Below are 13,622 nucleotides of genomic sequence, written 5' to 3'. Positions count from 1 at the left end.
AAATGAATTTTTTTGCTATTTTTTATACTTTATTGCATTAAAAATTAAGCCCACGTTTTTTTATTTGCATAGAAAAATTATCATTTCTGATGTTATTTAGAAGCCGTTAAAACAAAAATCTCCGATCATATGCGTTTTACTCAACCCGATACAGATACCGCCTGGACTATAATTTGACTGGAGTATTAGCTGTATTTGAAAACTAAGGATTTTGGGACATATGCTTCTATCGTCTTTTTGTTCTTTTAAGCAAAATCGATTTTATAAATTCAACAGCAGTAGATACTTGAAACAAATAATGTCTATCGTTCTTCTTAAATTTTCGCAATCGATTTACTAGATAAATTAGAATTAAAGAATATAAGATATAATAGAAAATAAGAATAAAATTAAAAAATTCGTCCTTCAACAATATCTTTAGTTTTTTATATAATTTAAGTGTCTTTTTATTCAAAATTTGACAGATTTATGGCAAACGGAGAAGAAATACTTTTTATACAGAATTGAATGAACAGTAAAAAAAATTAAATAATTGATTACTTTGGAGGCGCAGAACATCAGAAAAATACCAATGGCGTGGCGCATGGAATGAAATGTTTATACATTTTATCAGATAAAAAATCGTTTTAAATACGATTTTGAATACCATGTCCCTTTTTTATTAAGAACTATTACAAAATTTTTTTCTTAAAATCATTATTTGTCACAGCTGTTTCAGTTTGGCAGAAAGGTGAAAATCTACTGGGCGTGTTTAAAATGTATGACACACTTGAGAAAGTAGCTTTTGAGTCATTTTAGACTAAAAACTCTTAATGAACTTCTAAAGTAAATGCTTTTCGAAGTATAGAATGCCGAAGTTTAAAGAAAATTAAGAAAAATGTTTGATGTGGACTGATGAAACTGGAATTGTGATGTAATAAATTACAGGCAAAGAAACACTTAATTGATACACAAATATTTCAACCAAAGTTAAGTTAATAGGGGGCACTTTACTAAGAATAATAATTTCTACACCACTAAATATTTTGAAAATTAGATGTGTGTCTTTAATTCTCAATGTTATTTAGAAGTTATCTTCCACATTATTAAAAAAAACTGGTCATTTGCTAGTTATGATTTTTTGAGATGTAAAATAATCTTATCACTTAATTCAATAGATTAAAATATACTTATCGTAAAACAAAAAATATATAGGATTTTTTTCGAAATACAATTTTATGTACAATATAACCGTCAACAATAGAAAAAACATTCCATTGACGTAGTAATATTAATATTTTGGGAAGTGTGGACTATGGTTATTCTTCAGATAAATAAACATGTATATAGCTCTTATTTATTACAACGCATTTTAAACATTATTTTCAACAATAAATTCCTAAAGTTTTCTTAGTCATGGAAGGAACATTTTTTGTAGAGATTGCTATACAGGGTGGTCCCGACGTAATGGGCCAATATTATTGGGTAGATTTCCGAAGCAAAAATATTGCGATTTAGCCGAACTTACCTTAGTTCAAAAGTTGATAGTTAAAGAGAAACAGGATGTTAAATATAAAATATTATTTTATTTTATTTCCATTTATTTCTTAATAAATGCAAATATCTACACAAAATTTTGAGGTTTGGGGTTCTTTGGGTAAAGGAATTAAAGTATCAAATTGTTATTTTCCAACATTTTTTATACAAAAAAGTTGAACTTTATGAAAGTAGCTGTCTCGCACCGTTTCCAAGATATTTGGCTTTCAAATTTCCAATGCTGTTGCATTAAATAACAATTAAGTAATTATTATTAATTTAACGGTAAAGTTTCTTAAGTAGGATTTGGACGAAAATCAAATAATTGACGTTTTCTACTTATTGCTGTTATTTGTATGCTAATTAATGGCTTACAATTTAAATTGTATACTCGTATACATAAATGTGAACTAGAATGCCGAGATTTTGGTTTTTGGAGTTACATGAAATCTATTGTCTATGGAGAAGCTATAAACACCTGAGAAGAACTTTAGCAGGTTTTAAATGCAGCAAAGTCATTTCGCGTTAAGGATTTATACTTTAAAATAAGACAATATTTTAATAAGCGCATTGATAAATGCATTGAAGTGGACATTTTGAGCAATTATTGTCAAAAAGGCATAATTTTTACTATATGTTTACTATTTTACTGTTCATTATAATTTTTAATCCTAAATAAACTCTTGTTTTTGACATTTCTAAATTATTTTAATTATTTCAACTATTAGCATTGGAAGTTGCAAAGCCAAATATCTCAAAAACGATGCTAGATAGCTACTTTCATAAACTATACCTTTTTTGTGTAAAAAAAGTTGGAAAATAAGAATTTGATACCAAAGAATAGATACCTTACAATACAAAAAAAGTTGTCATTTTTAACACATTCAATCTACTGCATCTAGCGCCCTCTATGAACTTTAACCAAAATGTGAACATATTTCAATTCCTTTACTTAAAGAACTCCAAACCCCAAAATTTTGCGAGGATATTTGCATTTGTTAAGGAATAAATGAAAAAACAACTGAAATAATATTTTACATTTAACACCCTGTATCTCTTTAACTATCAACTTTTGGACTAAGGTAAGTTCGGCTAAAGCGCAATATTTTTGCTTGGGGAATCTACCCATGAATTTTGGCCCATTACCTCGGGACCACCCTGTATATATTTTTAATTATTGCTATTCTGACTTAGTTAATTTAAACCTGCTATATCAAGTTTCTCATTGTACTATTATTTTAAGAAAGCTGTTTATTTAATTGGTCTTTAGGAATAATTCGGAAATTTATATTTTACTCTAGAGAATGTGTCATTTACTGCATTAATAAATCTTCTTAAATTTATTTAATGCAAAAATAATAATGCCTAGGAACGACTTACAAAGTAATATTACGGCGTGGACTTAGAAAACACCCTGTATAGCATAAAGAGATTGAGAACTATTTAAATGACATGGTATGATCAATGCGCAATAACTTTTAGACGGGTTCATTGAAATATTCGTTGTAGTAAATATTCATTAGACGTATACGTTTGTCCGAGCTATAAGCGCTGCATTAGACAATGAAAGGTGCTGGACCTTGAAAGATGCAGCAGCCGAATTTGAGATTGCCTGGAGGATGCAATTAATGCATGCAGACGGAGTCTGGCCAAAATAAAAATACTAAAATAAGTTCATCAGAGTTTATTCAGCCGCCGAAAAGGCGAACTCTCTCACCTTGACTTTGCACATAGTCCTTTGAATTTGTCTACCAAATTATTTGCAGATTGTTGGCGCTGAGCAGTAACTTGGAATTTCACGGTACTTATTACTGCATTGGATATAATTCCCTAATTAATTGCCAATAATACAAAATATTTACACAATTACTCAAATCATGTTGCACTTGTTTATTTAATTAAGTACATGGTTATTAAATTGTTTTTGGTTTTATTTAATAGGGACACTTATTTGTTAAAAAATATTTTTCTCTCCTTAATACCGACTCAAACCGATATCAATATGTCACTTATGTAAAAACCCCAGGCTGCGATTGTAAATTAAAATAACATGACGCAATTCTAACTGAGATTTGAATGCAACATGCAATTTGCGATTTACAAGGACAAAGGTACATTTACCTCTCAGGAGAGACGTTTTACGGTACACTTTATGTGTATCCGTACATTTATTAAGGGTCATTAGAGGCATTTATTTGGTGTTACAGTTTTACCAATATTTATTCGTCATCTTTTTTGTAACAACTTAATGAAAAAGAAAATATGTTCTGTTTTCATGAAATAAAAAAGTAGTAAGCCTATTTAAATAACAATTAATAAATTTAATAATAAACAAGTAAGTACAAAGAAAATAAAGGTCTTTTGATATCCACATTGCGACGACTGAATTGTTATTTACAAAACTAAATACGTATTTTGTGGTAAATAGATAAAAAAAACACTTTTTAACTACCTAGAAAATTCGTACAATTAATCAGGGAATAATTTATAACCAATTTTACTTACGGTTTTTGAATCTGTACAAAAATAATTTGATGCGTGATGAAAAAAATTACCACACTAAGTTTGCCTTTTAATTCATGTCAAGTACTTTTTGCAGTATTCAATTACGCTATGTATATAATCCTAATAATGTTTATGTTAACATTATGCAAGTAAAACTGGCGAAATTTTCAAAAACGAATCTTGTTTTTATACAAATTTTGTTGGTAGGTACAGGATTAGGTTTTTGTTTGGAAGGGATGCAACAAAATCCAAGCATCATAATCCAAAGCCGTCTATGTTCAAAAATGCAGCATCTTACCCCCTACCACCCCAAACACATTAATATGGGCCTTGCCATTGGTCGAAATTCAAGCGGGCGGCCTATGCGAACTCGCAAAACTACACGCACCGCACGGCACGTTGGACCACCAAATTCGAGAGGAACCGGCAACTGACAGCAGTCTTTAGATAGCTCTGTGAGTGGTCGGACGTTAGTTGACCAGTGTGTAGTGTCTCAGTGCAAATCTCGTGCTCCCAAGAATTTAACCTAAACATGCCGGCGTGCCATTCCGATTGTGTTATAAGAGACTAGAAATAGCGCGTATAATGGGCTAAACGAACTGAAAAGACACTTTTATTTTTTGTTCGTTATTTATTTTAGTTCGTCAGTGATATGCAAATCAAAAACAAATGCGCTTTTACTTTTTATGTTATAAACGTTATACCACCGTGAACAAGAACTATTGACATGTTATGATATTAAAGGAGTGACAGTTGTATTTTTATTTTGAACTCTTTATTTATTTGTTATTTAAAAACTTTAATAATTAAGTGCAATGGCTAGCAACAGTGGTGTGCAGCAGCAAATTCAGCAACAACAGCAACATTTCCAGCAACAAAACAACAGCCCGTACCACTGCAAGGAGTGTGGTTTATCATTAAATTCTGCGGAGTCCTTAGAGGTACATCTGCAGTATCACAAAGAAAATTTGTTGAAACACTGGGCGATTCAGGCAGCTTCTTCCCACTCCGAGGAAACCAACAACAACACTCCAAAGGCTAATATGAAACGTGAGTTAATTCCAAATAATACTATTGCTACAGCTGATAGCTCTGACTCTATTCAAAAGAAAAGTCCAGAATACAGTAGGGCTACTCCAGAATCTATTTTTGGGCATCCGCCAACACCCCAAAGCTACCAGAGCGCTTCATCTCCTTACCAGAATCACGACAATTCTAATTTTTCGCCAAATTTTTCTAATTATCAGCAAAAAAATGACCGAACGTCTCCAAATCCGCAACAGCAGCAACAACAGCAGCCGCAGTACCAGCAAAATAATTATCCCAATTATTCGGATCCACAATATTTTCCAATGGAATCCAGTCAAAATCAGCAATATCCAGATTCATATGCTCATAACAAAAACAACCCTATGCAAAACTCCTCGTATAGGTACCACCCCTATTCCGAACCCCAGCAAAACAATTACGAGCGGCAGCAGACGCAGGCACAGGTGTCAACTTCAAGCCCTGCGTACCCCCCTCAGCCGACGCCGTCCCCTAGTCCTAAACAATGTGACAAGTGCGGCTATGTATGTGAATCCGCTTCTCAGCTTATCGAGCATCTGAATATGGCTCATCCTCCAACTCCCGCTCCCCATCTTTCTGCTTATCAACCGAATCAGCATTTTATGTTTGATCAGCCGCCCATTGTAAAACAAGAAGACAACGGGCAGAGCGAGATTCTAGACCTTGACTCACACAAAGTTGTCCACAACGTGTTTCCCGAGGAAGAGAAACATCAGAATGGGGATCCCATTGTTCATAATCCACATTCTGTTTCCGCTTTACTTAATTCATGGAGTCCAGCGCAACAGTCTCCGCAACAGCCGCAACAAAAAATGTTCCCACAACATCCTGCTCAAGAACAACGTATATTTATGAATGCTCCCGACCAAAAAATGTTTTCCCAAAACATTCCAGATAACATTCCTGATAGCAAGATGTTTTCGCCTGATCAAAAATTATTCCAACCTCAAATGCATAATCAAGATTTCATTGTCAATGGCGTCACTACCACATCACAAGAGAATGCCGGAAGTAATATGAATGCTCTTGGCCAACCTCATCAATCCTATAGACCATTTGAGCACCTAACGTCACCCCCCAACGCTCCTGTGATTTCAAGCACCCAAGTTCCTAATAGTCCCGCACAACCACCCCCTACAATGCAAAAGAATTCTGCAAACTGGAAATCCAACGAAGCCCGTAGACCAAAGACGTATAACTGCACCGCCTGCAACAAGTGGTTCACAAGTTCCGGTCACCTAAAACGTCATTATAACACGACGTTACATAAGAATGCAGTAAAGTCCAGCGGACAACCGGATCCGGCGACAATGCCCATTAGCGCCCACCACCACCCCGCCAGAGATAGTTCCTCGAAGCAGGACGATCGCCCCCAATCGGGAAGTTCCGGGGACGAAATTCGTAGCGAAGATAACAGCAGCATGCCTCCCCAGTTTGAGAGGATGAGCACGATGCCGGGCTTACTTCAACAACCTCCCAACAGTCCATATGACCGGCAACCTGCCCCCAATATCCATCACACACCTCCCCTTCATTCCCCCATGTCACATGCCTCCATGGCACATTCTCCTATGTCCCAACACCCTAGCCCTTTGGGAAGCCACTTAGTTAATCCTGGTTTATCAAATTTACCAAACGGGAGTCCCCCAAACGGGGAAGCAGGCCTCTCAACCACCAACGTAGATTCGAGGGGCCTGCTGTCGCTCAGTTCTCCTCCTATCAATACGGCCAATACCCATGGGTTCAACATGGCACCTCAGCATATGATGTCAATGGACAACAACCAATTCCAGATGTACCCAAACGAGTCGGCCCCCCACGTTACGCAGGCTATGGATACCAACAGCCACAATACTACTGGTGAATTCCAATTCACTAGTCAGAATAGCCTAGCCGAAGAAAATCAGCCGCTACCTAGCTTTGCGCAGATCCAGGCCCATCGCTACGGTTTGATCGGTTATGATATAGCGAACGTGGGGGGCGGGGGTGCGGTAACGACCCCTTATACCTACTACACAGAACCAAGTGACGTGTCTGAGTCGAAACCTTTGATGTATCGCAGCGAAGAAGACGACTACAAGCTCACCGTACTTACAGCTGCTGATCCTCCACCAATGCAAACTGATTATATGGTCCAGTACTCTCCTAATCACAATAACAATAATAATCACTCTGATGATCACCTGGGTCTGATGTCCTTGAGTTCAGAGAATGACTCCAAATTTCATATTTCTGAAACGAAAATTCACATCATGGAAGACATCAAGCTTCGATTAGATGCCCAGCCAAAGTCCCCAGAAAAAGCACATATCAAACGTGATTACGAAGAGAATACTGGTAGTCCTCTGATATCATCAACAGTATTAACAAAGTCAGGTCTGCACAAATGTTACGACTGCGATAAAATATTCAACAAAGCATGCTACTTAACGCAGCACAACAAAACATTCCATAGTGGCGACAAGCCGTTTAAATGTTCGAGGTGTGGCAAACGCTTCTCCTGCGAGGTAACATACCAAGAACACCTCACCAAACATGCTGGCGACAAACCACATAAATGTGACCTCTGTCCGAAGCAGTTCAATCACAAGACGGATCTCAGAAGGCATATGTGCTTACACACTGGCCAGAAACCTTACGCCTGCGATACCTGTGGAAAAGGGTTCATCAGGAAGGACCATATGATGAAGCATTGCGAGACGCATGTGAGAAAAACGCAGTCAAAATTAGCCAGCCTCCGCTGAAACGACGAGCCACGTCAACACATCTTGGTGGGTATGTAGCAATTCATTGTTTGTCACTTGGCACATTTTCTACTTAAGTGTTGTATCTCAAAATATTTTATAATACTGTACATATTAATTTATATTTAATTTTAAAATTTTTAATAACTAAGACGATCGAAGAGAGGTCTACAGAGTAATATTACAAACAAAAGGGAAAAATTGCTCAAGTTTAATTTATATTGTAATGTCCAATAATAAACAATACTCAAAACAGCAATACCTCAGAAATCTCAGTTAAATATATAGATATAAATATTTATATCAGATTATATTATAAATATCTTGTGGATGTACAAACTTTAGAATCAAGTTTATCTAATGTATAAAATACAAAAAATCATAGAATAGATACAACGTTTATAGTTTTTTCATTGGTATTAGTCAACTACCACAGAAAGAAATATAACTATTTGTTGTACTATAGGAAATTGAAGTAATAATATGCAATAACGTTAACAACGCAAGTTTTGATATTTGTTTACTAAGATGTAATGAAATTGTGAGTCGTTGTGTACATATTTTTCTTTAATAGGTGATATTATTCTTTCATGACAAATCTACCTCAGTTATGATGAATTTATGTGCCAATTTTAAAATTTAGTTTCGCCCAAATTAATTCGGGCTTTAGACAATTCATGTGCCAAATTTTTAAAGCAAAATCTTGCTATATTTTTTATAAAAATATGTCATTATTTTGCGTATATGGCATATTCGTTACTACAATTAGTGCAATTTTTATTTAAAGGCGTCAGACATTGTTTTATGTTATGAGCCAGTTACCAAATGTTTGTAGGTATGATTGTTTTGTTATATTTTTAAATATTTGTGAGTGTGATTTCCAAGTTACTGTTATGTTCAGTATTTGGACAGTTATAAGCTGTGGTTTTGGCATTATGTCATTAAATTTATTTATATATAATTGTCTGATATACAAATTATTATTGTATTGTTTGTTTAAGACTGATTGTATGTAGTATTTTGTTTATATTGCCCCCCTCCCCCTGTACATTTCTGACATATGTTACAACTGTTAGTAATTAAGTTTTAAATGTTATGTTACTTTTACCAATGACACAAATAAATATGACGATTATTATATGTAACTTTCAATACTTATATCCCTCTGATAGATTTTTCTTAAAATATGTTAAATTTTAAATTACCAACTTATAAAAAACTAAAAAATTATCTATTTAATATTTTTGAAAATTTTGTGAAAAAATATAGTACACTCTCTGAAGAAATAAAAAGGAAAATATATATTAAATAGTGATATTTCTGAAACAATCAAAACATGTTTATTAAAACAAAAAAATCCAAAAAATAATAGACGAGGAAATCATTGGTCAAGACATTTCTGTGTCCGAAGAAGGTAAGTAATTACTTGCTTATTTATGTTCATGTATTCAAATTAGTTTTGCTTTCATAAGAGCTAAAAGTATGCTCTATTAGTCATATATTTTTAAAGTTTGCTAGATTTCACAAAAACAAATGTATAATCATGAAGAAATTAAAATATTTTAATTCTTTTTAAAATCTCTATTATTGTGGCAAGTAGTCCGCAAGTTTTTTTGACGCTTCTGTTTTACGTTTTTAGTGTGTGATTTTAAAATCTCCAATATACTATAAATTATCACATCACACCCAAATGTCAGTTCTGACTTTAATCATTTTTTAAATATGAATTTTGAATAGTTAACCTTTGGTTTTTTAATAGTCAGTAGTTCAGTGTGTCATGAATTGTGTCTCGACGAAACTTTTTATTTATGGATTTATGAGAAAATGTCATTTTTGTATTGATGGTTTGGACACAGTTACGATTCTCATAATTATGTCAAAAATTGATTGAGAATACCTATAATTAATTAAAATTCAGTTGTAACTGCAAATCTATATGATCTTCAAATTTGATTGCATTTTCCTCTTCGATTATAATTGTAATACAGCAGTACATATAGGAATATAATATAATTTAATAGAATGAATTAAATCATGGAAGTGGAAAATGCATTAAAATGTATGACCTTAAAAAATCCGATCAAGGGATTTTAAGTAATGTTCATCTGTTTTAAGCACTTTCCGAAATAATTACAAGAATTGTTCGAAGTCATTTTTCAATTTTCATTTATAGAAAATGTAATATGTACTAGAATGCAAATTTTTTTAAATATAATTTGTTTAAAATCAATGAAAAGATATGTTTATTTCAAATTACAAAAAATAAATAGCTAAACATGTTGATAATATTTTTCTTCATTTATAATTAACGTGATTAAGTAAATAATAGTAATTTTATTTCAAAACTAATTAAAAAAATAATTTCACAATTTTAACAATAATTTCTTCTTAATGCATGGTCTGACATTTAATTGTTTATATTGATATATTTTGGCAACATGCAGCAAATATACATTTTCTATAAGCCTCTAAAAAGGAAAATAATTACAAAATTAATATACACCCATGGAATTACTGTAATTTAATTTTATTTATAATTTAAAATTTGGATTCTTTCTCGAACTTTAGAATCCCATATCTTGAAGACAACATGATTCCGAAGACACACTTATAAGAACTTTTTTTTGTTGATCTGTGACGTAAAATTCGCCATTAGAGTTTAATCAAGCATTTAGTTACATATAACCTGTATAGTGTCCGCCAAAATGTTTACGTAGCATCGAAAAAGTTTTGGCAATTGCTTTAGCATTTTTCAGAACGTAAGAATTGATTTTAATATAACTCACTAGTTCAGCAAAACGTAAACTTTTCCTCTGAATCAGTTTTTTCGTTAGGTACTTTAAAATATTTTTTTTCCAAATAAAATTATTTTTGGTGCAATTTGTCCCCTAATGATCAAAGCCAAGTAGAAAAAAGTAGAAGTTTTTAAACAATTGCGTTTTATTAGAACTACTAGCAGTATACTAGTGCTATGTACTGTAAAACAAGGTGTTTATACTTGTACAAACTTTGAAGGGTTAATGTTTGACTCATTTCAAGATAAAAAGTTCATATGAACATGGGTTCGCAAGGGCTTAGTTCTTGAGATACAGAGCGTCCAAAAAAAATTTATTTCAGCAATTATTGCAAATGTTATTAACTTATTTGTCTTAGTCCTGTAAATGATCTAAGTTTGTCGTCACATCGCAATACAATCAATATAAGATACATTTTTTCACTTATTTTTCAAAAATATTTACAAAAATGACAACGCTGCTCTTATATCCACTCCACTGGTTATTTTATTTTTTCAGTAAAAGAAAATATGTCCGGTTCGACTTGCAAGTTTCCAGTTTTTATGTTAAACCAGAATTATTAAGAAATTCTAAATTTTATTATGGAACTGATCCAGCTGATCAATATATTGTTTGAATACAGGGTGATCCAGATTTTAAAAGACAAACTTCGGGAAAGTACTAAACAACAAAAATTAACATTACTTTGCTCTATGAACATAGGCGCAGAAAGCCATCGTTTATGAGATACAGGGCGTTGAAATGATCAAAAATAAAACAAGTTTTTTAAATATCTGGAAAACCGCTTCATCAAATATTTCCAAATTTGGTACACATTTGTTTTCGAATATTTCTCCTAGTTTTGTATGCACGCAATCCAAATTCAAAAGCCAGTGGCGGAGAAACAAGGACGTTGTCTCCTTATTTAGAGTAAAACTTCTACGCCACTGAATGAATTGGTAATATGAATACATTTTATAACGGTCTGAAATATTCCGGATGAAAAAACATTTTTTTATTTTTGTCGAAAAGTGAATGGTTTACGAGTTATGGGGCATATTATCCAAGTAAATAAAGCGTTGAAATAGGGAAAAATAAAACGAATTTGGATGATCGAGATTTTTAATAGACAAACTTCGAGAAAGTACTAAACAACAAAAAGTAACATCACTTTGCTCTATAAACATAGGCGCAGAAATCCACCATTTGTGAGATACAGGGCGTTGAAATTAACAAAAGTAAAACAATTTTTTTAAATATCTGGAAAATCACTTCTTCAAATTTATCCAAATTTGGTACAAACTTTTTTTCAAATATTTCTCCTAGTTCTGTATGCACACAGTCCAAATTCAAAAACCAGTGGCGGAGAAACAATGATATCGTTTCCTTATTTAAAGTAAAACTTTTATGCCACTGAATGAATTGGTAATATGAATACATTTTACAACGGTCTGAAACATTCCGGATGAAAAAACACTCTTTCATTTTTGTCGAAAAGAGAATGGTTTACGAGTTATGAAACATATTATGATGCGGTTTTCTAGATATTTAAAAAGTATATTTTATTTTTGTTAATTTCAACGCCCTGTATCTCATAAACGGTAGCTTTCTGCGCCTATGTTCATAGAGCATAGTGATGTTAATTTTTGTTATTTAAAACTTTCCCGAAGTTTGCCTATTAAAATCTGGACCACCCAAATCCGTTTTATTTTTCCCGATTTCAACGCTTTGTTTACTTGAATATGCCTCATAGCTCGTAAACCATTCACTTTTCGATAAAAATAAAAGAATGTTTTCTCATCCGAAATGTTTAAGACCATTATAAAATGTATTCATATTACCAATTAATTCAGTGGCGTAGAAGTTTTACTTTAAATAAGAAAACGACATCCTTGTTTCTTCGCCACTGGTCTTTGAATTTGGACTAAGTGCATACAAAACTAGGAGAAATATTTAAAAAAAATGTGTACCAAATATGAATTTGGATGAATTTGATAAAGCCGTTTTCCAGATATTTAAAAAAATTGTTATATTTTTGTTAATTTCAACGCCCTGTATCTCATAAACGGTGGCTTTCTGCGCCTATGTTCATAGAGCAAAGTGATGTTAATTTTTATTGTTTAATAGTTTCCCGAAGTTTGTCTATTAAAACCTGGACCACCCTGTATTTACTGGTAAAAATTTATCTCAAACTTTTGACGGGTACTATAAGTACACAGGATGTCCTTTAATTCGACTGCCAAACTTTTACATAAAAATAAACGAAAATCTGGTAGGTTGAATTGACCTGTTACAATGTTTTTTAAATATATTTTCTTTATTTACCTAAATCAGTTGAAGTATGTTAAACAAATTGATTGATTACTCATATTTGAACATAGTCACAAAAATTTTTTCATATACTTGTACCTCGATAAAAAAAATTGAATTTATCTTGTATCTGTAAAAGTATATTTTAAGTTTTTAATATGAGAAGGTGTTAATAACTAGAAAAAAATATTAGTATTGAATAATGTGCCGAAAATGAACGTTTAACATTTACTTCTATGTGAAGGTGAACTTTTTTGAATCATTGATAACCATAAACACAAATCAAATTTGGTAGTACCTACTGCTGTAATTGAACTGACTTAGGTTATTTAAAACTTTTTCTGTTGGATTTAGATACACCTTGCATAGATAATATTTATTTATGTAAACAATAGTAAGAGGAGTCTGTCAAAGTATTTTGTGTATTACTTACAAAATTTTTTCAGCTCAAACCCACAAATCGATAAAACACACAAATTATTGGGTAGCGCTTCTAGAATTGTAAATTTTAACAAATGTTTTAGTCAGTCTAATTAGTTTTCCAATGGATTAAATACAAGATAGAACGGTAAAGTATTTCCACAATTATTTTGTGGTCTTGACCAGAAAAATGGTATTTTGTGGTTATTTCTTAAAACATTTCACTTTAGGAGTACATATTGAAAAAATATTTTTTTAAATTGCAAAAAATTTTCTAACATGGTCA

General features: G+C 32.5%; 1 protein-coding gene across 1 annotated transcript; it reads left to right on the top strand.

The window, feature by feature from the left end:
• Window positions 1-4,835: 4,835 nt before the first annotated feature.
• On the top strand, window positions 4,836-8,083 carry LOC108903674 (transcription factor 20-like). Its single transcript, XM_018705923.1, has 5 exons — window positions 4,836-5,953; window positions 6,035-6,520; window positions 6,572-6,583; window positions 6,731-7,290; window positions 7,366-8,083. Exons 1-5 carry the CDS (start codon window positions 4,836-4,838, stop codon window positions 7,830-7,832), a joined length of 2,643 nt encoding a protein of 880 aa, XP_018561439.1. The 3' UTR covers window positions 7,833-8,083.
• Window positions 8,084-13,622: the final 5,539 nt, after the last annotated feature.

This window comes from Anoplophora glabripennis, unplaced genomic scaffold (genome assembly GCF_000390285.2).
Source record: "Anoplophora glabripennis isolate ALB-LARVAE unplaced genomic scaffold, Agla_2.0 scaffold89, whole genome shotgun sequence".
NCBI lineage: Eukaryota > Metazoa > Arthropoda > Insecta > Coleoptera > Cerambycidae > Anoplophora > Anoplophora glabripennis.
The sequence above is the reverse complement of the archived record's forward strand: the minus strand, read 5'-3'. Positions and strand labels throughout refer to the sequence as shown.

Coding starts and splice junctions, on each gene's coding strand:
- LOC108903674 (XM_018705923.1), top strand. CDS start 4,836: ATGGCTAGCAACAGTGGTGTGCAGCAGCAAATTCAGCAACAACAGCAA. Junction 5,954..6,034: donor ATATTTATGAATGCTCCCGA/CCAAAAAATGTT, acceptor ATTATTCCAACC/TCAAATGCATAATCAAGATT. Junction 7,291..7,365: donor CCTGGGTCTGATGTCCTTGA/GTTCAGAGAATG, acceptor AGCTTCGATTAG/ATGCCCAGCCAAAGTCCCCA.